Genomic DNA, 25,434 nt, shown 5'->3' with positions numbered 1-25,434 from the left:
GGTTGGGGTGAACCAGCGAGAGTCTGGTTTTAAGTGTCCTTTTCATAAGTAGCTCAGCCGGGGGCATCCCTGTGAGTGAGTGGGGTCTCATGCGGTAGCTGAGCAGTACTTGGGACAGGCAGGTTTGGAGTGAGCCTTCTGTGACTCGTTTAAGGCTCTGTTTGATTGTTTGTACTGCCCGCTCTGCCTGCCCATTGGAGGCTGGTTTAAACGGAGCCGAGGTGACATGTTTGTGGGTCATGAATTCTTTAAATTCGGCACTGGTGAAACATGGCCTGTTGTCACTGACCAGTATGTCAGGCAGGCCGTGGCTGGCAAACATGGCCCTCAGGCTTTCAATGATGGCGGTGGCGGTGCTTCCCGACATTATTTCACATTCAATCCATTTTGAAAAAGCATCCACCACCACCAGGAATATTTTACCGAGGAATGGGCCAGCATAGTTGACATGGATCCTCGACCATGGTCTGGAGGGCCAGGACCCCATACTTAGTGGTGCCTCTCTGGGCGCATTGCTCAACTGAGCACATTCGCTGCATTGCCGTACACAGGACTCTAAATCAGAGTCGATACCGGCCACCACACGTGGGATCTGGCTATCGCTTTCATCATTACTATATCCGGCTGTGTGCTGTGGAGATCTGAGATGAAGGTCTCCCTGCCCTTTTTGGGTAACACTACGCGGTTACCCCACAACAGGCAGTCTGCCTGAATGGACAGCTCGTCCTTTCGCTGCTGGAACGGCTTGATTGGCTCTTGCATTTCAACGGGGCTGCTGGCCCAGCTCCCATGCAGTACAGTTTTTTTTTTACTAGGGACAGCAGAGGATCTTGACTGGTCGAAGTCCTAATCTGGCGGGTCGTGACAGGTGATTTATCATTTGCATGACCATCAACAAGTCTGCGGGCTGCGCCATCATCAAGAAGTTTGCAGGCTGCGCCATTGCCACCCCCGTGGTGGGCAATGGTAGCCGACTGAGGGCATCCGCACAGTTCTCGGTGTCTGGCCTGTGGCGGATGGTATAGTTATATGCTGATAGCGCGAGTGCCAACGTTTGTATGCGGGCTGAGGCATTAGTATTTATCCCCTTGTTTTCAGCGAACAGGGATATGAGGGGCTTGTGATCGGTTTCCAGCTCAAATTTGAGACCAAACAGGTATTGATGCATTTTCTTTACCCCGAACACACGCTAATGCCTCTTTCTTAGACAAGCTCCTGGAAGCATAGGCGACAGGTTGCAACTTCCCCGCAACGTTAGCTTGTTGTAATACACACCTGACTCCATACAACGACGCATCACATGCGAGCACAAGTCTTTTACACGGGTTATACAATACAAGCAACTTGTTGGAGCATAAAATGTTTCTGGCTTTCTCAAAAGCAATTACTTAGTTTTTTCCCCATACCCAGTTCTCACCTTTGCACAATAACACATGTCGGGGCTCTAAGAGGGTGCTTAACCCCGGTAGGAAGTTACCAAAATAGTTGAGTCCCAGGAACGACCGCAGCTCCATGACGTTCTGTGGCCTGGGCGAGTTCCTGATAGTCTCTGTCTTGGCGTCTGTGGGCCGAATGCCATCTGCCGCGATCTTTCTCCCCAAAAACTCCACTTCTGTTGTCATGAAGACGCATTTCGACCTCTTCATCTGCAGCCCTATCCGATCCAGTCGCTGGAGGACCTCCTCCAGGTTTTGTAGGTGCTCGGCGGTGTCCCGACTTGTGACCAATATGTCGCCCTGAAAGACCACCGTGTGTGGTACCAACTTGAGTAGGCTCTCCATGTTTCTCTGGAAGATCGCTGCAGTCGACTGAATTCCAAATGGGCATCTGTTGTAGATGAACAGTCCCTTGTGCGTGTTGATGCAGGTGAGGCCCTTTGAAGACTCCTCCAGCTCCTGCGTCATGTAGGCCAAAGTCAGGTCGAGCTTGGTGAACGTCTTGCCTCCTGCCAGCATTGCAAATAGGTCGTCTGCCTTAGGTAGCGGGTATTGGTCCTGTAGCGAGAAACGATTAATAGTTACTTTATAATCGCCGCAAATCCTGACTCTGCCATCACTTTTGAGTACTGGAACAATCGGGCTGGCCCACTCGCTGAATTCCACTGGGGAGATGATGCCCTCGCGTTGCAGCCTGTTCAGCTCGATTTCCACTCTCTCCCTCATCATGTGAGGTACCGCTCGCGCCTTGTGGTGAATGGGTCGTGCCTCTGGGGCCAAGTGGATCTGCACCTTCGCCCCGGAAAAGTTTCCAATGCCTGACTCAAAAAGGGAAGGAAATTTGTTAAGAACCTGGGTACATGAGGCCTCATCGACATGTGATAGTGCTCGGATGTCATCCCAGTTCCAGCAGATTTTGCCCAGCCAGCTCCTTCCAAGCAGTGTGGGGCCATCGCCCGGGACAATCCAGAGTGGCAGTTCGTGCACCGTGCCCTCGTAGGTGACCTTGACCATGGTGCTGCCCAGGACAGTGATAAGCTCTTTGATGTTCGTTCTCAGTTTCGTGTGGATGGGGCTCAGGGCTGGTCTGAATGCCTTGTTGCAGCACAGTCTCTCAAACATCTTTTTACTCATGATGGATTGGCTAGCACCAGAGTCCAGTTCCATGGCTACGAGTAAGCCATTCAATTTTTCGTTTCGCATTATAGGTGGACATTTCGTTTCAAATGTGTGCACCCCGCGTACTTCAGCATCTGCCTCCTCTGAGGCTTGAAATTGCTTTGATCCACCATGGACCGATCTTCCTCTGCCACGTGGTAGTTAGCAGGTTTTGCAGAGCTTGCAGCTCGTTGGAGGTGCCCCATTGTTCCACAGCTCTTGCAAACATACCCTTTGAAGCGGCACAAATAGGCTGAATGGAAGCCTCCACAACGCCAACAAGGTGTGAATTGCCTTTATTGGGGACTCTGAGTCATCTGGGTCACCTGAGGCCTGCTGGCCCTATACATTTCTGCTCACAAACACAGTTCCAGTTAATTTATGAACATTGCTAGCACTTGTGTGCTGAGAGATTTGTTTGGTGTTATCACTGGTGGACATAAATGCCTGTGCTATCGCAATGGCCTTACTGAGGGTCGGTGCCTCGACAGTCAAAAGTTTTTGTAGGATGGTCTCGTGGCCAATTCCCAGTACAAAAAAGTTTCTGGGCATTTGCTCCAGGTAGCCATCAAACTCTCATTGTCCTGCAAGTCGCCTTAGCTCGGCGATGTAGCTCACCACTTCCTGACCGTCAGATCACTGGCACGTGTAGAACCGATACCTCGCTATCAGCATGCTCTCCCTCGGGTTAAGATGCTCCCGTACCAATGTACACAGCTCCTCATACGACTTACCTGTGGGTTTCACCGGAGCCAGAAAATTCTTCATTAGGCTGTAGGTCGGTCCCCGCAGACTGAGAAGGATCGCTCTCCTTTTTGCAGCGTTTCCTTCTCCGTCCAGCTCGTTGGCTGCAAAGTACTGCTCTAGCCGTTCGACATAGGCTTCCCAGTCCTCACGCTCTGAGAACTTCTCCAGGATGCCCACAGTTTGCTGCATCTTTGCATTGGATTCGTATTCTCGTCGCCAGTTATTGTGTTCCTAACAGATGAGGCTGCACACAGGGAGGTTAAAGTAACAGTGACCTCAGTCTTTATTAAGACACTCCAGAGTGAGCAACAGGACTTGGGGGCTGGCTTATATACAGTGCTCCCGAGGGATGCTGCGATCCCTTGGGACTTCAGGGAATGAGCTCCCTGGTGGCGGAACATGGGAGTGCATGCTTTACAGATACGCAACAGGACTGAACAGCAAAAGTGGGTTCTGTTGTTTGGTTTACCGAGGTTAGGTCATTTATGTTCGAGTCCTTTTAAAGACACTAGAACCACATATCTGCAGTTAATGGCACTAACATAAGAACATAAGAATTAGGAACAGGAGTAGGCCATTTCGCCCCTTGAGCCTGCTCCGCCATTCAACAAGATCATGGCTGATCTGGCCGTGGACTCAGCTCCACTTACCCGCCCGCTCCCCGTAACCCTTAATTCCCTTATTGGTTAAAAATCTATCTATCTGTGACTTGAATACATTCAATGAGCTAGCCTCAACTGCTTCCTTGGGCAGAGAATTCCACAGATTCACAACCCACTGGGAGAAGAAATTCCTTCTCAACTCGGTTTTAAATTGGCTTCCCCCGTATTTTGAGGCTGTGCCCCCTAGTTCTAGACTCCCCGACCAGTGGAAACAACCTCTCTGCCTCTATCTTGTCTATCCCTTTCATTATTTTAAATGTTTCTATAAGATCACCCCTCATCCTTCTGAACTCCAACGAGTAAAGACCCAGTCTACTCAATCTATCATCATAAGGTAACCCCCTCATCTCTGGAATCAGCCTAGTGAATCGTCTCTGTACCCCCTCCAAAGCTAGTATATCCTTAAGTAAGGTGATCAAAACTGCACGCAGTACTCCAGGTGCGGCCTCACCAATACCCTGTACAGTTGCAGAAGGACCTCCCTGCTTTTGTACTCCATCCCTCAATGAAGGCCAACATTCCATTCGCCTTCCTGATTACCTGCAAACTAACTTTTTGGGATTCATGCACAAGGACCCCCAGGTCCCTCTGCACCGCAGCATGTTGTAATTTCTCCCCATTCAAATAATAATCCCTTTTACTGTTTTTTTCCCAAGGTGGATGACCTCATACTTTCCGACATTGTATTCCATCTGCCAAACCTTAGCCCATTCGCTTAATCTATCTAAATCTCTTTGCAGCCTTTCTGTGTCCTCTACACAACCCGCTTTCCCACTAATCTTTGTGTCATCTGCAAATTTTGTTACACTACATTCTGTCCACTCTTCCAGGTCATCTATGTAAATTGTAAACAGTTGTGGTCCCAGCACCAATCCCTGTGGCACACCATTAACCACCGATTTCCAACCCGAAAAGGACCCATTTATCCCGACTCTCTGCTTTCTGTTCGCCAGCCAATTCTCTATCCATGCTAATACATTTCCTCTGACTCCGCATACCTCTTTATCTTCTGCAGTAACCTTTTGTGTGGCACCTTATCGAATGCCTTTTGAAAATCTAAATACACCACATCCATTGGTACACCTCTATCCACCATGCTCGTTATATTCTCAAAGAATTCTAGTAAATTAGTTAAACATGATTTCTCCTCCATGAATCCATGCTGCGTCGGCTTGATTGCACTATTCCTATCTAGATGTCCCGCTATTTCTTCCTTAATAGTTTCAAGCATTTTCCCCACTACAGATGTTAAACTAACCGGCCTATAGTTACCTGCCTTTTGTCTGCCCCCTTTTTTAAACTATATCCTTTAAATAAAAATAGCAACTTCAGTTTGGCATCAATATACTTAAAACACTGTTGGCATGCACTGTATCTTGGATTACAATAAAAAGAGATGAGTTCAGTATGCACATTGGACTTGGCTTGTTATGCAAAAAAAATGTGTTCTGTTTTCATGGTTCCCCTTTATTGTTTTTCATCTCAATTTTTTTTCCTTTGACTCCCTCTTTACTCCTCCCATTGCTTCTCTTTTCCTCCCCTGTCCCCCAAAAAACATGTTGTTTCATCTTATCCTTTTGGTTGCTCTGAACATCTCAAAATTTCAACTGTCATGTAGTTCTACCAAAACTGTTTTGGAAAATGCCTAGAGTTGAACAAACCAGTTTGCTCATTGGTCCCAACTTGACACCCTCTTCACGACTATCTTTGTCATGTTACTGTTCCCCTAAACATGGTGCTTCTTGCCTTCTCATTTAACATCGCTGTGCCGTATGTGTGATTGCTCTGGCTGTCCAATTAAGTCATCATCAATCACATTAGCACTGATTTAGTGAATAAGGAAGGAGATGAGATAAAGATCCACACTAGTTGGTTTGAGTGGTTCTTTAGTTTATCCTATCATTTGGAAAGAAGAGGTTATCCCATTATTTTAGTTGATATTGATATAAGACTAATGAGTCTGTAGTTGTATGGGTGTTTTTCAGTCTTTTAAAGTAGTTACCTGTACCACATTAGTTGTTTAGCAAGACTGCCCAGCTTTCATTGACTCAATCATGACCATCAGTATCTCTCAAATCTAATCTCGTATTTCTTCTAGTACCCTAGGACAAATGCCATCCATTTTGGAGAATTGTTTTTGAGCCTCTTTAGTCTTTAAAATGTGCATCTCATTGCTTTTAGTTGCAAAAACTTAGTTCGATAATGTCTGATTGTGGAGGCTAGTTCCTCCAGTGAATACTTGGGAGGAATGAACTCATTACATATATTAACTTGCGTTCATCCTCAGTTTTGGCTCTGTTTGTATCCTTTTAGGATTTGCATCTTTTCTGCGAATGCTCTCTATTATTGCACTAGAAGAATGGCCCTGAATTTGGGGTCAGCGATGAAGCGACGTCAATTACCGCTGACCTCTAAGAAATCTGCCGACAAAGAGCTTGCGATCTCAGTGGTCTTTAGCTTTCTCGACCTTGATTTGATTGTAGTGTTGTCAAAAGGGGATCTCCAGTGTACAGCAGCAGTGATGTCATCACTCTGTCTAAGCAGCCAATCACATTGAAGAATTGTCATGGACAGCAAACCAGGAAATAAAAAACAGCTTTTATCATTCACTTTTTAAAACATTTTTAGAGAGCGAAATAAAGATTGGGACATAGATATGGGGTTAAAGTAGAAGCTGAAATATCATCAAACTTTTTTAAAAAATTGAAAAATATTTTTTATTTTCGGAATCTTGTCATTTTTAATCATAATGGAGAAATTTGACACTCCACAAATAATTTTTTCAGGGCCAAAACAGTTGTTCAGCAGTCAATACACTGTTAAAACCCCAGTTACACCCATTTCAACAAGGCAAAACTTTTTGAGGTGTTTAATAGCAATATTTGAGTGGAAAAGAGTACGTTTTTGTCAGTTTGTGATTTCACTGACTGGCGGCTATGGGGAATTCCATAGCTCCTGAAGCTACGGTCAGTTGCAGAGTGGCAACGCTGACCGTTTCGCTGCAAAATCCGTGTCAATGTTCTGCCATTGTTTAGTGTCTACAGATGTGCTTAATTCCAGATTCCCCTCTCTTTCTCTTTTAATCATAGAAGACATTTTAGCTCATTATGCCTCTGCTAGCTCTTGAACTGGAACTATCGACTCTAATTGCATTTACCTGCACTTTTCCTGTACCCTTTTTATTTGACTACTTTTCAAATATTTTTCCAAGTCCCTTTTAAATGATATAGCCACTTCTGTCAAAGCATTCCATGTTCCAATAATGCTCGGTGGGGGGCGGGTGTGGGAGGGTGGGGTGGTGGGAGAGACCTGCTAATCTCCTTAATTCTTCTAACTATCTGAGTCTATCCTGAATTAGCACAATGTTCAATGTTCATGTATACATCCTAGTGATTTTCCCCTCCTTTCTCTACAGGCTTTGTAGAGTTTGTTCATTAATAAGTGTAGTCTGTGATTACTGATCCTTGCAATATGCCTTTTAAAGGCATTCCATCTGACCACTTGAAAAATTAAGCCATTACGTACTGCTCCCTCTAATTCAATTTAATTTAATTTAAACTTTTCACTTATTCCCTTGAATTGGTCTTTTTAACATTTGAAGAGTACTAGTCCTTAGTTGTGTTGAATCTCTGGTTGTTTTGAATTTGATTGTGTTGTCACCATCACTTGGGTGCCACAACTACCATTCTCAGTACATTATCTATGTCACTTTTTAGAAAATTATGATGTGAGCTGCCTCTTGTAACATCCTTGGCATACTGCGTTGTAAAACAATCATGTATGACCTGGACGACATTCAGACTTGAGCTGATAAGTGGCAAGTAACATTCATGCCACACAAGTGCCATGCAATGACTATCTCCAACAAGAGAAAGTCTAATCACTGCCCCTTGATGTTCAACAGCATTACCATCACAAATCACCCACCATCATCATCCTGGTCATCATTGACCAGAAACTTAACTGGACCAGCCACATAAATACTGTGGGTACAAGAGCAGGTCAGAAGCTGGGCATTCTCTGGCGAATGACTCAACTCCTGACTCTCCAATGACTTGCCACTATGTACAAGGCACAAGTCATGACTGTGATGAAATGCTCTCCACTTGCCTGGATGAGTGCAGCTCCAGCAACACAAAGATGCTTGACACCATCCAGGACAAAGCAGCCCGTTTGATTGGCACCCCATCCATCACTTTAAATATTCACTGCATCACCATCAGCGCACCATAGATGCAGAGTGTAGAATCTACAAGATGGACTGCAGCAACTTGCCAAGGCTTCTTGGGCAGCACCTCCCAAACTTGCGATCTCTACCACCTAGAAGGACAAGGGTAGTGGCATATGAGAATGCCATCGCCTTCAAGTTCCCCTCAGTCAATCACCATCCTGATTTGTAAATATATTGCAGTTCCTTTATTGTCGCTGGGTCAAAATTGTTTAACAGCACTATGGGAGTACCTTCATCACACGGACTGCAAGGGTTCAAGAAGGTGGCTCACCACAACCTTCTCGAAGACCATTATTGATGGGCAATAAATGCTAGCCTTGCTGGTGCCGCCCACATCCAATGAATGAATGAATGTTTTTTCTAATTACTAACTAGCACTCTAAACCACTTGTACATTCCTATTTTTTAGTTGTTTGTGAAAAGTCGACAGATTAATAATGCAAAATGTATTGAAGTTTTTAAATGCAGCGATAGATACTTAATTGGGAAGGAAGGATGTTAAGGGATATGGAGAAAGGGCTGGAAATTGGAGTTAAAAAGAGAGCTGCTAACAAAATAATGAATGTTCTCAATGGACCAAGTGGCTTACTCCTGTTCCTGTTGTGTATATAATCTTTCCTAAAATACTATAATTGCCTTGCCGAAATATGTTTTTCTTACCTTATCATTCATTTGCAGGAGGTTCTCACCCCACAAAAGTGTGCAAACCACATAGTTGTTCGAGGGCTTGTTCGTATTCGCTGTGTGCTGGAAGTGGAGAAGATCTTGTACTTTGTGACGAGAAAGGGCTTGGTCAATACTGGAGTCTTGGCTGTCAACCCTGATCATCCCCTCCTGCCCAGTTATTACCACAAGGTTGGATAGTACATGTTTTTTTTTGGTCATCTCGTTGCTTCTAAAATTTAAAATTAGGGATAGTAGAAAAAGGGGCACTTTTTTGGTTGGTCCAGATTTTTCTAATTCTGTAATCCTGAAGCTTCAAAAATCATTTAAAAATCAGATTTACTGTTTTGTCCATTTTGTAGATGGTACACTATAAAGAAGTGCCTTCTTACTGAAAATGAGTATTCTGTCAAATTTAATATATTAACTAAATCAATAGTTGCACTGTACAAATGTTTGCTTGATAAAATGATTCAAAAAGTGGAAGTAAAAGTAAAAGTCTAGTGTGTTTGCCAATTTGCATTTTGCTTCACACTACATACTTCATATTTTGACTGGTATTTGGATTATTTGTGAACTTCCTCTCTGTAAGTTGACAAGCCGCTCAGATGAAGAATGACCAGTTGAAAAAGATCAGTCAATCTAAATGTCTGCATTATAATATTTTTAAAATTATGAATCGGATATGCCTCGGAATTTGTTTTCATCAGAAATCTATTGGACTAGAATTTATTGTAACCAGCAACGAACGCCACCTGCCATTCATTACACTTGCCCTTGCCTGTTCCATCATTTCCATCAGCTTTTGCAGGGCACGTTGCTGTAAATGTGAGATTGAAATGGTCTCTATAAGGGCATAGGATTATATAGGATATATGGCATGGCCCAACCTGTCCATGCCGACGTTTATGTTCCACTCGAGCCTCTTACTGTTTTTCCTCATCTAAATATATCAGCTTAACCCTCAATTCCCTTCTCCCTCATATGCTTGTCCAGCCTCCCCTTCAATGCATCTATACTATTTGCTTCAACCACTCTGGTAGCGTGTTCCACATTTTTGCCACTCTTTGGGTAAAGACGTTTCTTCTCCCTATTGGATTTGTTGGTGACTATCTTATAATGATGGCCTCTAGTTATGCTCTTCCCCACAAGTGGAAACATTCTCTATCCACTCTATCAAAACCTTTCATAATTTAAAAAACCTCCTAATCGGTCAACCCTCAGCCTTTTTTCAAGTGAAAAGAAACCCAGCCTGTTCATCCTTTCCTGATATGTATACCCTCACGTTTTTGGTATCATCCTTGTAAATTTTCTCTGCACCCTCTCCAATGTCTGTCATTTTTATAATATAGCGACCAGAACTATACGCAGCACTCTAAGGGCCCAAGTTTCATGCCGCGCCTAGAACGGCGCCGCCCCGACCTGGACGCCCGTTTTTCATGCCACAAAGTGCGTCTAAAAAATACTTATCTATTCTCTGGCTCCCTGCAGGTCCTCTGGAGCTGGGCGCGGCACAGCACGAGCTGTGGGGGGTGGAGCCAGGTCCCTGCGCTGAAAACAGTGCCGGGACCTCTGCACATGCGCGCTACAGTGGGCACGCACGTTCAGTAGCTCCAGGCGCCCAAAACTGTGTGGGAGGGGCCCGAAGCACGTAGCCCCTAGCCCGAGCTGAATGGCCTCACTGGGGCTGCATGGATAAGGCTGCCTCCCACGCCCAGCTTCTGCTTCCTCCCGACCCGACTCGACTCTCGCGCTCCCACCCCCCCCCCCCCAACCCCGGACCCGACCCGACCCCCGCTCCTACTGGTCCGGACCTGTGCTGCCCCCCCCCCCCGCACTCCCTTCCACCCCGCCCGGACCAGACCCGACGCCATCTACCTGTAAATGTGGTGCTTGGGGGCAGGCCCCGCCCGAAGTCTTGGGCTCGACTGGGCCCAGCCCGTTCACCCTCCCTCTCCTTTCGCCCCTCCCCTCCCTCTCCTTTCGCCCTTCCCCTCCCTCTCCTTTCGCCCCTCCCCTCCCTCTCCTTTCGCCCCTCCCCTCCCTCTCCTTTCGCCCCTCCCCTCCCTCTCCTTTCGCCCCTCCCCTCCCTCTCCTTTCGCCCCTCCCCTCCCTCTCCTTTCGCCCCTCCCCTCCCTCTCCTTTCGCCCCTCCCCTCCCTCTCCTTTCGCCCCTCCCCTCCCTCTCCTTTCGCCCCTCCCCTCCCTCTCCTTTCGCCCCTCCCCTCCCTCTCCTTTCGCCCCTCCCCTCCCTCTCCTTTCGCCCTTCCCCTCCCTCTCCTTTCGCCCCTCCCCTCCCTCTCCTTTCGCCCCTCCCCTCCCTCTCCTTTCGCCCCTCCCCTCCCTCTCCTTTCGCCCCTCCCCTCCCTCTCCTTTCGCCCTTCCCCTCCCTCTCCTTTCGCCCCTCCCCTCCCTCTCCTTTCGCCCCTCCCCTCCCTCTCCTTTCGCCCCTCCCCTCCCTCTCCTTTCGCCCCTCCCCTCCCTCTCCTTTCGCCCCTCCCCTCCCTCTCCTTTCGCCCCTCCCCTCCCTCTCCTTTCGCCCCTCCCCTCCCTCTCCTTTCGCCCCTCCCCTCCCTCTCCTTTCGCCCCTCCCCTCCCTCTCCTTTCGCCCCTCCCCTCCCTCTCCTTTCGCCCCTCCCCTCCCTCTCCTTTCGCCCCTCCCCTCCCTCTCCTTTCGCCCCTCCCCTCCCTCTCCTTTCGCCCCTCCCCTCCCTCTCCTTTCGCCCCTCCCCTCCCTCTCCTTTCGCCCCTCCCCTCCCTCTCCTTTCGCCCCTCCCCTCCCTCTCCTTTCGCCCCTCCCCTCCCTCTCCTTTCGCCCCTCCCCTCCCTCTCCTTTCGCCCCTCCCCTCCCTCTCCTTTCGCCCCTCCCCTCCCTCTCCTTTCGCCCCTCCCCTCCCTCTCCTTTCGCCCCTCCCCTCCCTCTCCTTTCGCCCCTCCCCTCCCTCTCCTTTCGCCCCTCCCCTCCCTCTCCTTTCGCCCCTCCCCTCCCTCTCCTTTCGCCCCTCCCCTCCCTCTCCTTTCGCCCCTCCCCTCCCTCTCCTTTCGCCCCTCCCCTCCCTCTCCTTTCGCCCCTCCCCTCCCTCTCCTTTCGCCCCTCCCCTCCCTCTCCTTTCGCCCCTCCCCTCCCTCTCCTTTCGCCCCTCCCCTCCCTCTCCTTTCGCCCCTCCCCTCCCTCTCCTTTCGCCCCTCCCCTCCCTCTCCTTTCGCCCCTCCCCTCCCTCTCCTTTCGCCCCTCCCCTCCCTCTCCTTTCGCCCCTCCCCTCCCTCTCCTTTCGCCCCTCCCCTCCCTCTCCTTTCGCCCCTCCCCTCCCTCTCCTTTCGCCCCTCCCCTCCCTCTCCTTTCGCCCCTCCCCTCCCTCTCCTTTCGCCCCTCCCCTCCCTCTCCTTTCGCCCCTCCCCTCCCTCTCCTTTCGCCCCTCCCCTCCCTCTCCTTTCGCCCCTCCCCTCCCTCTCCTTTCGCCCCTCCCCTCCCTCTCCTTTCGCCCCTCCCCTCCCTCTCCTTTCGCCCCTCCCCTCCCTCTCCTTTCGCCCCTCCCCTCCCTCTCCTTTCGCCCCTCCCCTCCCTCTCCTTTCGCCCCTCCCCTCCCTCTCCTTTCGCCCCTCCCCTCCCTCTCCTTTCGCCCCTCCCCTCCCTCTCCTTTCGCCCCTCCCCTCCCTCTCCTTTCGCCCCTCCCCTCCCTCTCCTTTCGCCCCTCCCCTCCCTCTCCTTTCGCCCCTCCCCTCCCTCTCCTTTCGCCCCTCCCCTCCCTCTCCTTTCGCCCCTCCCCTCCCTCTCCTTTCGCCCCTCCCCTCCCTCTCCTTTCGCCCCTCCCCTCCCTCTCCTTTCGCCCCTCCCCTCCCTCTCCTTTCGCCCCTCCCCTCCCTCTCCTTTCGCCCCTCCCCTCCCTCTCCTTTCGCCCCTCCCCTCCCTCTCCTTTCGCCCCTCCCCTCCCTCTCCTTTCGCCCCTCCCCTCCCTCTCCTTTCGCCCCTCCCCTCCCTCTCCTTTCGCCCCTCCCCTCCCTCTCCTTTCGCCCCTCCCCTCCCTCTCCTTTCGCCCCTCCCCTCCCTCTCCTTTCGCCCCTCCCCTCCCTCTCCTTTCGCCCCTCCCCTCCCTCTCCTTTCGCCCCTCCCCTCCCTCTCCTTTCGCCCCTCCCCTCCCTCTCCTTTCGCCCCTCCCCTCCCTCTCCTTTCGCCCCTCCCCTCCCTCTCCCCTTTCGCCCCTCCCCTCCCTCTCCTTTCGCCCCTCCCCTCCCTCTCCTTTCGCCCCCTCCCCTCCCTCTCCTTTCGCCCCTCCCCTCCCTCTCCTTTCGCCCCCTCCCCTCCCTCTCCTTTCGCCCCCTCCCCTCCCTCTCCTTTCGCCCCCTCCCCTCCCTCTCCTTTCGCCCCCTCCCCTCCCTCTCCTTTCGCCCCCTCCCCTCCCTCTCCTTTCGCCCCTCCCCTCCCTCTCCTTTCGCCCCCTCCCCTCCCTCTCCTTTCGCCCCCTCCCCTCCCTCTCCTTTCGCCCCTCCCCTCCCTCTCCTTTCGCCCCTCCCCTCCCTCTCCTTTCGCCCCTCCCCTCCCTCTCCTTTCGCCCCTCCCCTCCCTCTCCTTTCGCCCCTCCCCTCCCTCTCCTTTCGCCCCTCCCCTCCCTCTCCTTTCGCCCCTCCCCTCCCTCTCCTTTCGCCCCTCCCCTCCCTCTCCTTTCGCCCCTCCCCTCCCTCTCCTTTCGCCCCTCCCCTCCCTCTCCTTTCGCCCCTCCCCTCCCTCTCCTTTCGCCCCTCCCCTCCCTCTCCTTTCGCCCCTCCCCTCCCTCTCCTTTCGCCCCTCCCCTCCCTCTCCTTTCGCCCCTCCCCTCCCTCTCCTTTCGCCCCTCCCCTCCCTCTCCTTTCGCCCCTCCCCTCCCTCTCCTTTCGCCCCTCCCCTCCCTCTCCTTTCGCCCCTCCCCTCCCTCTCCTTTCGCCCCTCCCCTCCCTCTCCTTTCGCCCCTCCCCTCCCTCTCCTTTCGCCCCTCCCCTCCCTCTCCTTTCGCCCCCTCCCCTCCCTCTCCTTTCGCCCCTCCCCTCCCTCTCCTTTCGCCCCCTCCCCTCCCTCTCCTTTCGCCCCTCCCCTCCCTCTCCTTTCGCCCCTCCCCTCCCTCTCCTTTCGCCCCTCCCCTCCCTCTCCTTTCGCCCCTCCCCTCCCTCTCCTTTCGCCCCTCCCCTCCCTCTCCTTTCGCCCCTCCCCTCCCTCTCCTTTCGCCCCTCCCCTCCCTCTCCTTTCGCCCCTCCCCTCCCTCTCCTTTCGCCCCTCCCCTCCCTCTCCTTTCGCCCCTCCCCTCTTCTCTCCCTTCTCTCTTCTCTTCTCCCTCTCCTTTCTCCCTTCTCTCTTCTCTTCTCTTCTCTTCTCTTCTCCCTCTCCTTTCTCCCTTCTCTCTTCTCTTTTCTCTTCTCTTCTCTTCTCTTCTCCCTCTCCTTTCTCCCTTCTCTCTTCTCTTCTCTTCTCTTCTCCCTCTCCTTTCTCCCTTCTCTCTTCTCTTCTCTTCTCTTCACCCCTCCCTCTCCCCTCGCTGTCAGAAACACAGACAGAGAGTGAGAGACACACACACACACAGACAGAGAGATAGAATCACTGACAGACACACACTGGGGGGCGGGGGAGGGGCCGTCCCAGCACGCTGTTGGAGGGCTCCCGGTGCTGCAGTCGGTAAGTAGAAAATGTTTTATTTATTGATTTAAAAAAAAAAAAAAAATTTTTTTTTGGATTGATTTATTGGTTGATTTATTGATTTATTTATCATTTATTATTGATGATGGCTCTTTATTTGTAAAACTGAAGTGTTTAATGTTTGTAAACTTCCCTTTAAACCCCCTCCATTCCTTATGCCTGAATTGTAACCTACGCCTGATTTTCTAAGTGTAGACAAGGTTTTTCTGCGCGTACAAAAATCTACACTTACTCCATTCTAAGTTAGTTTGGAGTATGTTTTCACTGCCTAAACTTTCAAAATGGGCATAAGTGGCCGGACATGCCCCTTTTTGGGAAAAAAAAATCTGTTCCAAACTGAAACTGTTCTAACTGACTAGAACTGGAGCAAACTAAATGCCGAGAATTGCAATTTCTAAGATACTCCATTCTAAATCAGTTGCTCCAAAAAAACAGGAGCAACTCAGGCAGAAACTTGGCCCCTAAGTGTGGTCTAACCAAGATTTGATACAGGTTTAGCATAACTTCCCTGTGTTTAAATTCTAACCCTATAGAAATAAACCCTATGGGTTCGTTTTGCATTTTTATGGACTTGCTAACCTGTGGCGCAACTTTTAGTGAGTGTTGTATTTGTACACTGAAATCCCTTTGTTCCTCTACTCCACCTAGACTCGCACCTTCCAAGTAATAAATGGCTTCCCTATTCTTCCTACCAAGTTGTACTACCTCACATTCATCTGTGTTTAACTTAATTTGCCAATTATTTGCCCATTCTGCAAGTTTATTAATGTCCTCCTGTAATTTGTTGCAGTCCTACTCCGTATTGATTACCCCCCCCCCCAGCAATTTGGTATCATCCGCAAATTTAGAAATTGTGTTTTTGATTCCAAAGTCTAAATCGTTAATGTAAATTGTGAACAGTGGTCCCAGCACTGATCCTTGTGGAACACCACTACCCACCTGCCACTGTGAATAGCTACCCTTTAATTCCACACTCTCTCTTTTCTGTCTTTAAGCTAGCTAGCAATTCATTCTGCTACATTTCCCCTGACTCCGCATTCTCTGACCTTATTCATTAGTCTATTATGGGGTACCTTATCGAAGGCCTTTTGAAAATCTAGATAAATTATATCTACTGCATTACCATTGTCTACTCTCTGTTACCGCTTCAAAAAATTCAATAAGGTTGGTAAGCAAGATTTTCCCTTTTGAAATCCATGTTGTGACTATTCATCATTATATTTTTCATTTCTAATTTCTAGATTTTCTTCTTTAGTAGGGATTCCATTATTTTTCCTACCACCGATGTTAATCTGACTGGTCTATAATTCCCTGGACATGTCTATACTCCTTCTTGAATATAGGTATTACGTTAGTGCCAGTCCTCTGGCACTACACCTTTTTCTAACGAATTATTAAATGTGTGTCTCCTCCCTAGATTCTTTTAAAATGTGTGGAGGGGTCTTATCCTCTGAGTTTGATTAGTTTACATAATATATCCCAACTTTTTATTTTAAATGCACTTATCTAATCAACCAATGCCATGTCCACCTGTTCGATCTCCCTGGTAAATACAGAAGCGAAATAATGATTTAATACTTGTGCCATCTTCCTATTGTTAGCTGTGGTATTGTCCTTTCTATCCATTAAATGGCCCTATTCCAATCACAAACTTTTTTATTAGTGTGCCTGTAAAATATTTTACTATTTTGTTTTATGTTCCTTGATAATTTAATTTCATAGTTCCTCTTTGCATTCATAATTGTTTTTTTGACTTCTCTCCTAATCCCTTCATATTCTCTCATCATGCACTCCTCTGCTGTCTATACACTTAATGTATGCCTCTTTCCTTACCCTCAATTGTTCCCTTATGTCTATATCAATCCATGGAGTCTCATTCGTGTTTAGTTTCTTCTTTCCTTTCAGCGGAATATATTTTTCCTGCACTCTGTTGAACACCATTTTAAATGTTTCCCATTGTTGTTCTAGATCGTTGTATGCCAATATTATTGCCTATTTTATATTCCCAAGTTCTGTTGTCGGCCCCTCAAAATCAGCTTTTCTCCAATCTATTAACCTGGTTTTGTCATTCTTATGTCCTCTATTATCATAAAGCATTATTATATTATGGTACCTGATGGCTACATGTTCCACTACTTTTACTTCTCTTATCTGCTCTGGTTCATTCTCATTACTTGATCCAATAGCGAATCCTCCCTTATTTGGCTTTTTACATATTGTGTTAGAAAGGAGCCCTGTATACATTGTAGGAACTCCTTTTCATTGTCCCCTTTACCTACCTCTTCTGTCCAATTAATATTGGGGTAGTTGAAATCCCCCGTGATTATATAAAAAGGAAGAGTGGCTAAAGTAAATGTTGGTCCGTTAGAGGACGAGACCGGGGAATTAGTGATGGGGAATGTGGAGATGGCAGAAACTCTGAACAAATATTTTGTATTGGTAGAGGACACAAAAAATATCCCAACAGTGGATAGTCAAGGGGCTATAAGGGGGGAGGAACTTAACACAATCTCAATCACTAAGGAGGTGGTACTCAGTAAGATAATGGGGCTAAAGACGGATAAATCCCCTGGACCTGATGGCTTGCATCCTAGGGTCTTAAGAGAAGTAGCGGCAGGGTTAGTGGATGCATTGGTTGTAATTTACCAAAATTCCCTGGATTCTGGGGCAGTCCCAGCAGATTGGAAAACTGCAAATATAACAACACTATTTAAAAAAGATGGCAGACAAAAAACAGGACACTATAGACCAGTTGGTCTAACATCTGTGGTTGGGAAAATGTTGGAATCCATTATTAAAGAAGCAGCAGCAGGACATTTGGAAAAACATAATTCAGTCAGGCAGAGTCAGCATGGATTTATGAAGGGGAAGTCATGTTTGACAAATTTGCTGGAGTTCTTTGAGGATGTAACAAACAGGGTGGATAAAGGGGAACAAGTGAATTTGGTGTATTTGGACTTCCAGAAGGCATTTGACAAGGTGCCACATAAAAGGTTACTGCACAAGATAAAAGTTCACGGGGTTGGGGGTAATATTAGCATGGATAGAGGATTGGCTAACTAACAGAAAACAGAGAGTCAGGATAAATGGTTCATTCTCTGGTTGGCAACCAATAACCAGTGGGGTGCCGCAGGAATAAGTGCTAGGACCCCAACTATTTACAATCTATATTAACGACTTGGAAGAAGGGACTGAGTGTAATGTAGCCAAGTTTGCTGACTATACAAAGATGGGAGGAAAAGCAATATGTGAGGAGGACACAAAAAACCTGCAAAAGGACATAGACAGGCTAAGTGAATGGGCAAAAATTTGGCAGATGGAGTATAATGTTGGAAAGTGTGAGGTTATGCACTTTGGCAGAAAAAAATCGAAGGGCAAGTTATTATTTAAATGGAGAAAGATTAAAAAGTACAGCAGGACCTAGGGGTCCTGGTGCATAAAACACACAAGGTTAGTATGCAGGTATAGCAAGTGATCAGGAAGGCCAATGGAATCTTGGCCTTTATTGCAAAGGGGATGGAGGATAAAAGCAGGGAAGTCTTGCTACAGCTATATAAGGTATTGGTGAGGCCACACCTGGAATACTGTGTGCAGTTTTGGTTTCCATATTTAAGAAGGGATATAGTTGCTTTGGAGGCAGTTCAGAGAAGGTTCACTAGGTTGATTCTGGAGATGAGTGGGTTGACTAATGAGGAAAGGTTGAGTAAGTTGGGCCTCTACTCATTGGAATTCAGAAGAATGAGAGCCGATCTTATCGAAACGTGTAAGATTATGAGGGGGCTTGACAAGGTGGATGCAAAGAGGATGTTTCCACTGATGGGGGAGACTAGAACTAGAGGGCATAATCTTAGAATAAGGGCTGCCCATTTAAAACAGATGAGGAGGAATTTCTTCCCTGAGGGTTGTAAATCTGTGGAATTCGCTGCCTCAGAGACCTGTGGAAGCCGGGACATTGAATAAATTTAAGACTGAGATAGACTGTTTCTTAACCGATAAGGGGTTATGGGGAGCGGGCAGGGAAGTGGACTTCAGTCCATGATCGGATCAGCCATGATTGTATTAAATGGTGGAGCAGGCTTGAGGGGTCATATGGCCTACTCCTCCTCCTATTTCTTATGTTCTTCTTCTTTGTTTTTTTTTTGACTCATTTCTCTAATTTTTCTGCATATTTCTTCTTCCATCTCCCTTCCACTATTAGGTGATCTGTAGCCTACTCCTATTAGTGTGATTGATCCTTTATTATCCATATGAATTCTACTTTTGTCTTGCTGATAGCTGCGTCCCATTTTTCTACAGCCATTGTTATCCCTAATAAGTACAGTTACTCCACCTCCACTTTGTCCCCCTATATTTTTTCTAAATATGTTATACCCTGCAATGTTTAATTCCCAGTCCTGATTTTTCTGTTGCCATGTCTCCGTAATCTCTTACTATGTCTGGTTCTTCCCAATGCATGATTGTATCCAGCTCCCCTGTTTTATTGCGGACACTGTGCATTGCTATACAGACAGTTTAACTCATTTTTAATAGGATTTACTCTACCTCTATGTTTAACCATATTTTTGGACTCCTGTTCTGAAACTCTATTTGCTCCTTTGCCGTCAATGTCCTCCCTTACTTTATCCTTTCCTATGCTCTTTTTTCCTGTTTTGTTTATATTTAGGCTGCTTATGTTTCTTGCAGATCCCTTCCCCCCTTCTTACTAGTTTAAAGCCTTTGCCACCTCCCTATTTACCTTTTCTGCTAGGTCACGGGTCCCATCCCGGTTCAGGTGGTGCCCGTCCCATCGGTATAGCTCCTTCCTGTGCCTGAACTGATGCCACTGTCCCATGAAAAGGAATCACTCTTTCCCACACCAGCCCTTTAGCCACATGTTAATTCTCCTGATCTGTCTGCTTCTAGGCCAATTTGCATGTGGCTCAGGCAAAAATCCAGAGATTATTACCCTCGAGGTTCTGCTTTTTAATTTAGAGCCTACCTCCTGATACTCTTTCAGCAGGACCTCCTCCCTGTTCCGATCTGTCATTTGTTCCAACATGGACCACGACAACTAGATTTACCCTCTCCCTTTGAGAGCTCCTCTCTACAGCCAATCAGATTGAAGAATTGTTAATGAACAATGCAGAATATCAAATCAGGTACAGAAAGCTAAAAGGCTTTTATTTAAATATCTCCAACAACAATTGATTATTGAAGGAATGAGACTCCATGCTTGTAAAAGTTAATTTTCAGTGCTAGAGAGGTGGTTTGGTAGTAATTAATACTTACCACACCATTTAAATAAAAAGGCACGTAGACTGAAATGGACAAGCCCTAACTTTCTGTGGTGAGTTTAGTCCATATTTACGATACAAGTACAGGAACTTTACACTGCTCAATACATTTGAATGGAGAGCCAGAAAGCAAGATGCCATTTTTGCGTGGCAGCGCATCTCGGGCAGCAACTTCCAGATTTTCGCATTTAACTACACACATGAAGTTGCTGCCCAATGCGCGCATAAATAACAGAGAGGACTGTAATGGCGTGAACACACTGTAATGATTTGAACTTGTTCCGCACTAAAGACGGATGAAAAAGTTAGGGCTAGTGCATTCAGGAGTAAGTGTAATAAATGGTAATTACTGCTGATCAACCTCTGTGCCCCTGAGAAATTAATTTTACAAGTGCGGAGTCTCATTCCCTCAGAAGGCTACTAATGTTGCAGATTTTTTTTCTTTCCCATAGTCCCATCTGCATGTCACAATCTTGATTTTGCTTCCTGTATTATGATTAAATTGTAATTTATATTTCTTTTACTTCCTGATTTGCATTCTGTGTCTGTGAGGATACTTCAATCTGATTGGTTGAAAAGCCTTGCTATTGGTTTCCCTGCTGGTAGATGCCACAGATTCCCTGTAGAGGAGGCGTCACATTGAAACAGGTGCCGGATTAATCGAAATCTCCATTGGCATGCCCGCAAAAGGTCTGTGGGCAACTGTATGCGAGGTGAACAGCGAAAGCTGTTCCTTTGCTGCTGAGGAAAATCAGTGCCAATGTATGACTTTAAAATTGGAACTGAATTTTATTTGTGCACGTTGGTCCAATTATTCCCTGCACTTAAACCTGTTTCAATGAGGACTGCAACACGAGAGATCAGCTAGTGTTAAAGAAAAATTTTACACTCCATATTTTCATTCTACCTGTTTGCATGCATACAAACAAATTTGGTTTAACAAAACTGAACTTTATTATTGTAATACTTTTCCGTGTTTCCAGTCTCCAAATTGAGTAAATTTGTTATGCATCAGAAATATTAACTTTAGTGAAAAAAATATATTTGTGCAGGTCATTCTCCATTAGGTACAAATGCCCTGTTTGGTGCAAGGCTGATCACAGTTTTCCATTGCCAAACAGTCAGGAGATACAAGAATAATGTGGCAATTACTGCTTAGTCCCTTCAGACTCTTGTTTCCACCCCTACCCCAGATGAGACATGATGCTCATTTTATCCACGTCGGAGGAATAAAAGAATGAATGAATCCTATTTCAATGCCAATCCAAGATAAGATTGTTTTGAGTCTGGCACTCAACTGACTGAGCACCCTGGCCTGCTACAATGCCTCTACTTTCTTCTTGTGCAAAGGTGTACCTGGAAAATTACTTTTTATTGCATCCAGCTTTGTAACTTAAAAAATCAAGACGTCGTTTTTCTGAATCATTCTTGCATTTTATTACTTTTTTAAATAACTGGCTACTTTTTAAATATCCGGCTATGTGTTGGGAAACTAAAATTAGCAATAGAACTTTCGGTATTGTGAAGTGATATGAATGAGCTTCATGGAAATAGCTTTGTAGTAGGCAAATTGGCTTCAGTTATCTTGCTTTAAACCCCCTTCCCCACTCCACAATGTGTTCCTCCGAGAATGTAACTAGGGGGAAATTTAACCCAAAAAATCTGGTGGGGAGGTGGGGGTGGGGTGGTTTGGGTGCGGTGGGAGGCGGTGGGGTGGTTTGGGTCACATGGATAGTTGAAGTGTTAAAAATCTGAATCCTTATCCCAACCTGCCCACTTCTGGTTTTAATGGAGACAGGAGGGGTGGCTGGGGGGCAGCCAACCTGCTCCCAGGAGGCGAGTTGGTACTTTAAATATGATGAGGTTGGAAACCGATTTAACTGTGGCCAGCTAGGATTCCCAAGCTTTGGGAATCCTGGTGGCTGCAGCGAGTCAAGAGAAAAACAGTTCTAGGATTGTGTTCTTCGATCTGTTTGGTTCTTTTCTGAATGATGAATCAATGCTTATCAAAAGCTTTACAGAGACATGTTAACATGTGGCTCCTTTGGGCTCAAGCAGATGACGACTGTGAAAGGAGTAAGTAGGGTTGTTATAGCGAAGTGCACCTCCCCCAGGGACCAGGGCCACCACCTTGGGTCGGGGATCGAACCTACCTGTTTCTGCGGCCTCTCACTGGAAACCAACCCTGTTGATCAGGTTGACTTCCAGGTGAGTAACCTGTCAGTGACATTACATGCAAGCAGTGGAGTTAAAACTCCACAGCGTGCGGGGAGATCCAGTCTTCTGGGTTTCCTGCTCGCTGCCGTCCCTGGTCCCCACTCCTGGTGAGCCCAGAAGTTAAAATCCCCCCCCCCATGTTTTCAGTTTACCTACAATGATGATTTGGATGATCTTTTTCAGTCTTTCAGAATATGTTGTCGCTGTTTTCTGTGTGGGATCTCACCAATGCAGACTTGTGTAGTTGCAATGCAACTGCACCAAATCAGGTGCACTTATCTGGACAAAAAATGGCATAGAAATTAATAGTTTTTTAGATCCTTTAGAAGAATCTGTGAATTAGAAAAATAATAGAGCAATTCTACTGAAATTAACCGGCAGAAAGAATTTCAAATCGAGACTTTTCGTAAATGCCTCATTTGATCATTTATATGACTTAATAAATGGAGCAAAGTTACATTCAATTTTAGATTGAAAAGATATTGAGGGTTCCAGAATAGGAAAAAACAACTCGAGTTTTGCTTTTTTTGAACGGGAGGTTCATACTTGAAAATGACTTCCAAATGTGTTGTACTTCAAATCTCAAATTATATTGAAAAGCTTCTACAATTTCCCAACATTGAAGTATTCACAGCTTAGCTAATCTATGACAAAATGTAAGTTTTGTCTTTCAGTGGATTTTGCAACAGTTCCCAAAGGTGTGTCTTGTCCTCTGCAATCTATACTAGATTTTAGTTGTTAACTTGGTCTTTACAGGATTTTGTGACTTGAGGACTAATGATTACTTTACTTTCAATAATATATTTACTAGGTTAAATGTAGTCTTGTGTTGCACTACTACTCATTTCAGATTGGACTTGGATGACTATAACCAGGAAATTTATTTACAATTACAGTGTATTAAGTATGGATGTAACGTGTAGAACATTTGCTAAATATTAGAGAACTTTTTAAAAATTGAAAGATCTGCCATGGTTTAATTGGCCTTTATATGAGTCTTCGGTTCAAAACAAAATCTCTCTCTCGTTTTTAAATACAAAGAACTTTGAACATGTGTTGCCAATATCCATCAGTTCAGTTTTCTAACAACACGTTTGATATCAACTAATGTCCTTCTCAAGTAATGAGCCTTCTGTCTAATCTATCACATTGTCCTGCTTTAACAAGGTAATTTAATATTTAATGCATGTAAAAATGGCATGTTGATCAAATACCTTATCTGTCACTTGTGTATTATATTTCATCAGGCTGTGTGCTTTTTCCAAATTACCTAAATATATAACTGAAAATTATGGCAGTATTGAATCTTTGTTGATTTTCAAAATATTGTGTATCAATTTTCTTGTCATGAGTCAGTTTAATCATTCAGCAGTTAAATTAAATAATATTGTAAGTTTCCTTGACTATAAAGTTTTATGTATTCGCGACAAATAATTTGATAGTTGGTGATTATCAATTAAACAGCATTATATTTTTCTTTTCTGCAGAAAAATGTTATTGTTATTGGTGCTGGTGCAGCAGGCTTAGCAGCTGCAAGACAGCTGCAGAATTTTGGAATTAAGGTAAGTCAGCTCTTTAGGAACTTTCCAATTCAACATTGGTCACAAAAACTCCATTTTACAAGATTGACATAAAATTTAGGAAACATGTCTACTTTGGATCAATTAAATCAGGTCTAGTGTCAAAGAAAATATATATAGGAAATTATGCCATTGGTTGCCTTAATGGTCTGGCTCAAGCTTTTGCAAACACATTCAATGAGACTGAGGCTTGGTAATGTTGTCCCTAAGCACTGAACAGCAAGAGAAACTATGATGAAATCCCATTAAAGTCTAATAACTATCCTGTTTTAGTGTTAAGACACAGGATCTTATCCATAGTTTGAAAATATTTCCCTTACATTTTACTTTTTCTGTTTTCTTTCCTCCTTTCATCAAGGTACTGACTCTAGCTGGGATGCAGTTCCAGGGGTGCTGACAATCCCCTGGTATCTCGCCCCAAGTGCCCATTCTTCTTCAAGCGAGTTGACTGGAGGGCATCATAACAGTACCAACTGTTTTACGATCACTATCTCTATTTTCTTGCTGTTCACTTATCTCTTCACAAAATTTTGAAAGACACCTGAGAAAGTAGACTTGCCTAGCTGGATTTTTTTCAGATATTAAGTACAGAAAACATTTCGATAATTTGAAGAAACATGTTATTGGCGGGTGGGGGGGAAGTGAAGTGAAATGGAGTGCTTTTAGTATAAACTGTTCAAGTGTGTTTAATTTTCCAAAAATTAAACAGTAGAAGTCCAGCTTCAGATTGCCTCTTCAATCTTGCCATTTTTTTAATTAATTGTCAGCAGAGAGCTACACACTTGTGATTTGTGGTCAGTTGAGTCAAAGAGGGACCATAGCATTTTTTTTCTGGTTCTGGCTGCTGTTTGTAAACATCTGGCCCATTATTGGAGATCAGTATCATCAGTCGATTGGGGAGTCTAGGGCCAATGTTGCCCCTAATTTTCTTTTGGGTGCATGGCCCCTTTAAGGGCTTGTGCGGCCCACTCACAGTTTCACATGCGTGAAAGTTAACATTGAAAAAGCCGCTCCCGGGCTGCGAGGGACCTGCACAGAGCTATGTGGCTATATGGCTGCGCAGTTTATAGGGAACGTTGTCTAGGACTAGGAGACACAGCCGAAAAATTAGAGCCAGATCTTTCAGGAGTGAAGTTAGGAAACACTACATGCAAAGGGTGGTAGAACTTTGCAACTCTCTTCCACAAGTGGCAGTTGATGCTAGATCAATTGTTAATTTTAAATCTGCAATTGATAAGATTTTTGTTAACCAAAGGTATTGAGGGAAATTGGGCAAAGGTGGGTATATGGAATTAGGTCACAGATCAACCATGATCTCATTGAATGGCAGAACAGCTGAATGGCCTACTCCTGTTCCTACATTCCGAGTGCTTGCCAGTTGTCTGCTAATGGCCAGCAGTTTGCATAAAGCGAGTGGCTCTTGTAGTGGTCAAGCCCCATATGTTGATGCTGTGTGATGGGAATTGAAAGACTGCTTTCTCCAGCTATTTAGGAAATATCACAGATTTGGCATATTATATAAATGTGTTGAAGGAAGGGAAGCATCTTGAACTAAAAGTATTTCCTTCTATGCCACCAACAGATACTGTATAATATGGTATTTGGTGTCTCATGGAAAAAGAATTGTTGGATAGAAATCCTGGCTGAATTTCTCCTCCTTAACTAAGAACTGCTGAGGCCAATTGTAGCTTTCCTACTAACTTAACCAGCTGAGCTGTCAGAAGCCATGTGTGGCTTTTAAAGTTCAAATATCCCTCTGCACACATTTTGGTAGGCAGCAAGAGGGACCATAATGTTCATAATTCA

The 25,434-nt window shown here is 46.0% G+C and overlaps 1 protein-coding gene across 1 annotated transcript in view; it reads left to right on the top strand.

Moving 5' to 3' along the window:
- The window catches only part of LOC139264345 (lysine-specific histone demethylase 2), a 147,857-nt gene that overhangs the window by 56,458 nt on the left and 65,965 nt on the right, over window positions 1-25,434 (top strand). Inside the window, exons 10-11 of the mRNA XM_070880635.1 lie at window positions 8,913-9,089; window positions 23,536-23,610. Coding sequence (XP_070736736.1) covers window positions 8,913-9,089; window positions 23,536-23,610 — 252 coding nt within the window. The remainder of the gene's footprint in view (window positions 1-8,912; window positions 9,090-23,535; window positions 23,611-25,434) is intronic.

This window comes from Pristiophorus japonicus, chromosome 5 (genome assembly GCF_044704955.1).
Source record: "Pristiophorus japonicus isolate sPriJap1 chromosome 5, sPriJap1.hap1, whole genome shotgun sequence".
NCBI classification, from domain to species: domain Eukaryota; kingdom Metazoa; phylum Chordata; class Chondrichthyes; family Pristiophoridae; genus Pristiophorus; species Pristiophorus japonicus.
Note: the sequence above shows the minus strand (reverse complement) of the source record. Positions and strands in the feature narration are given on the sequence as shown.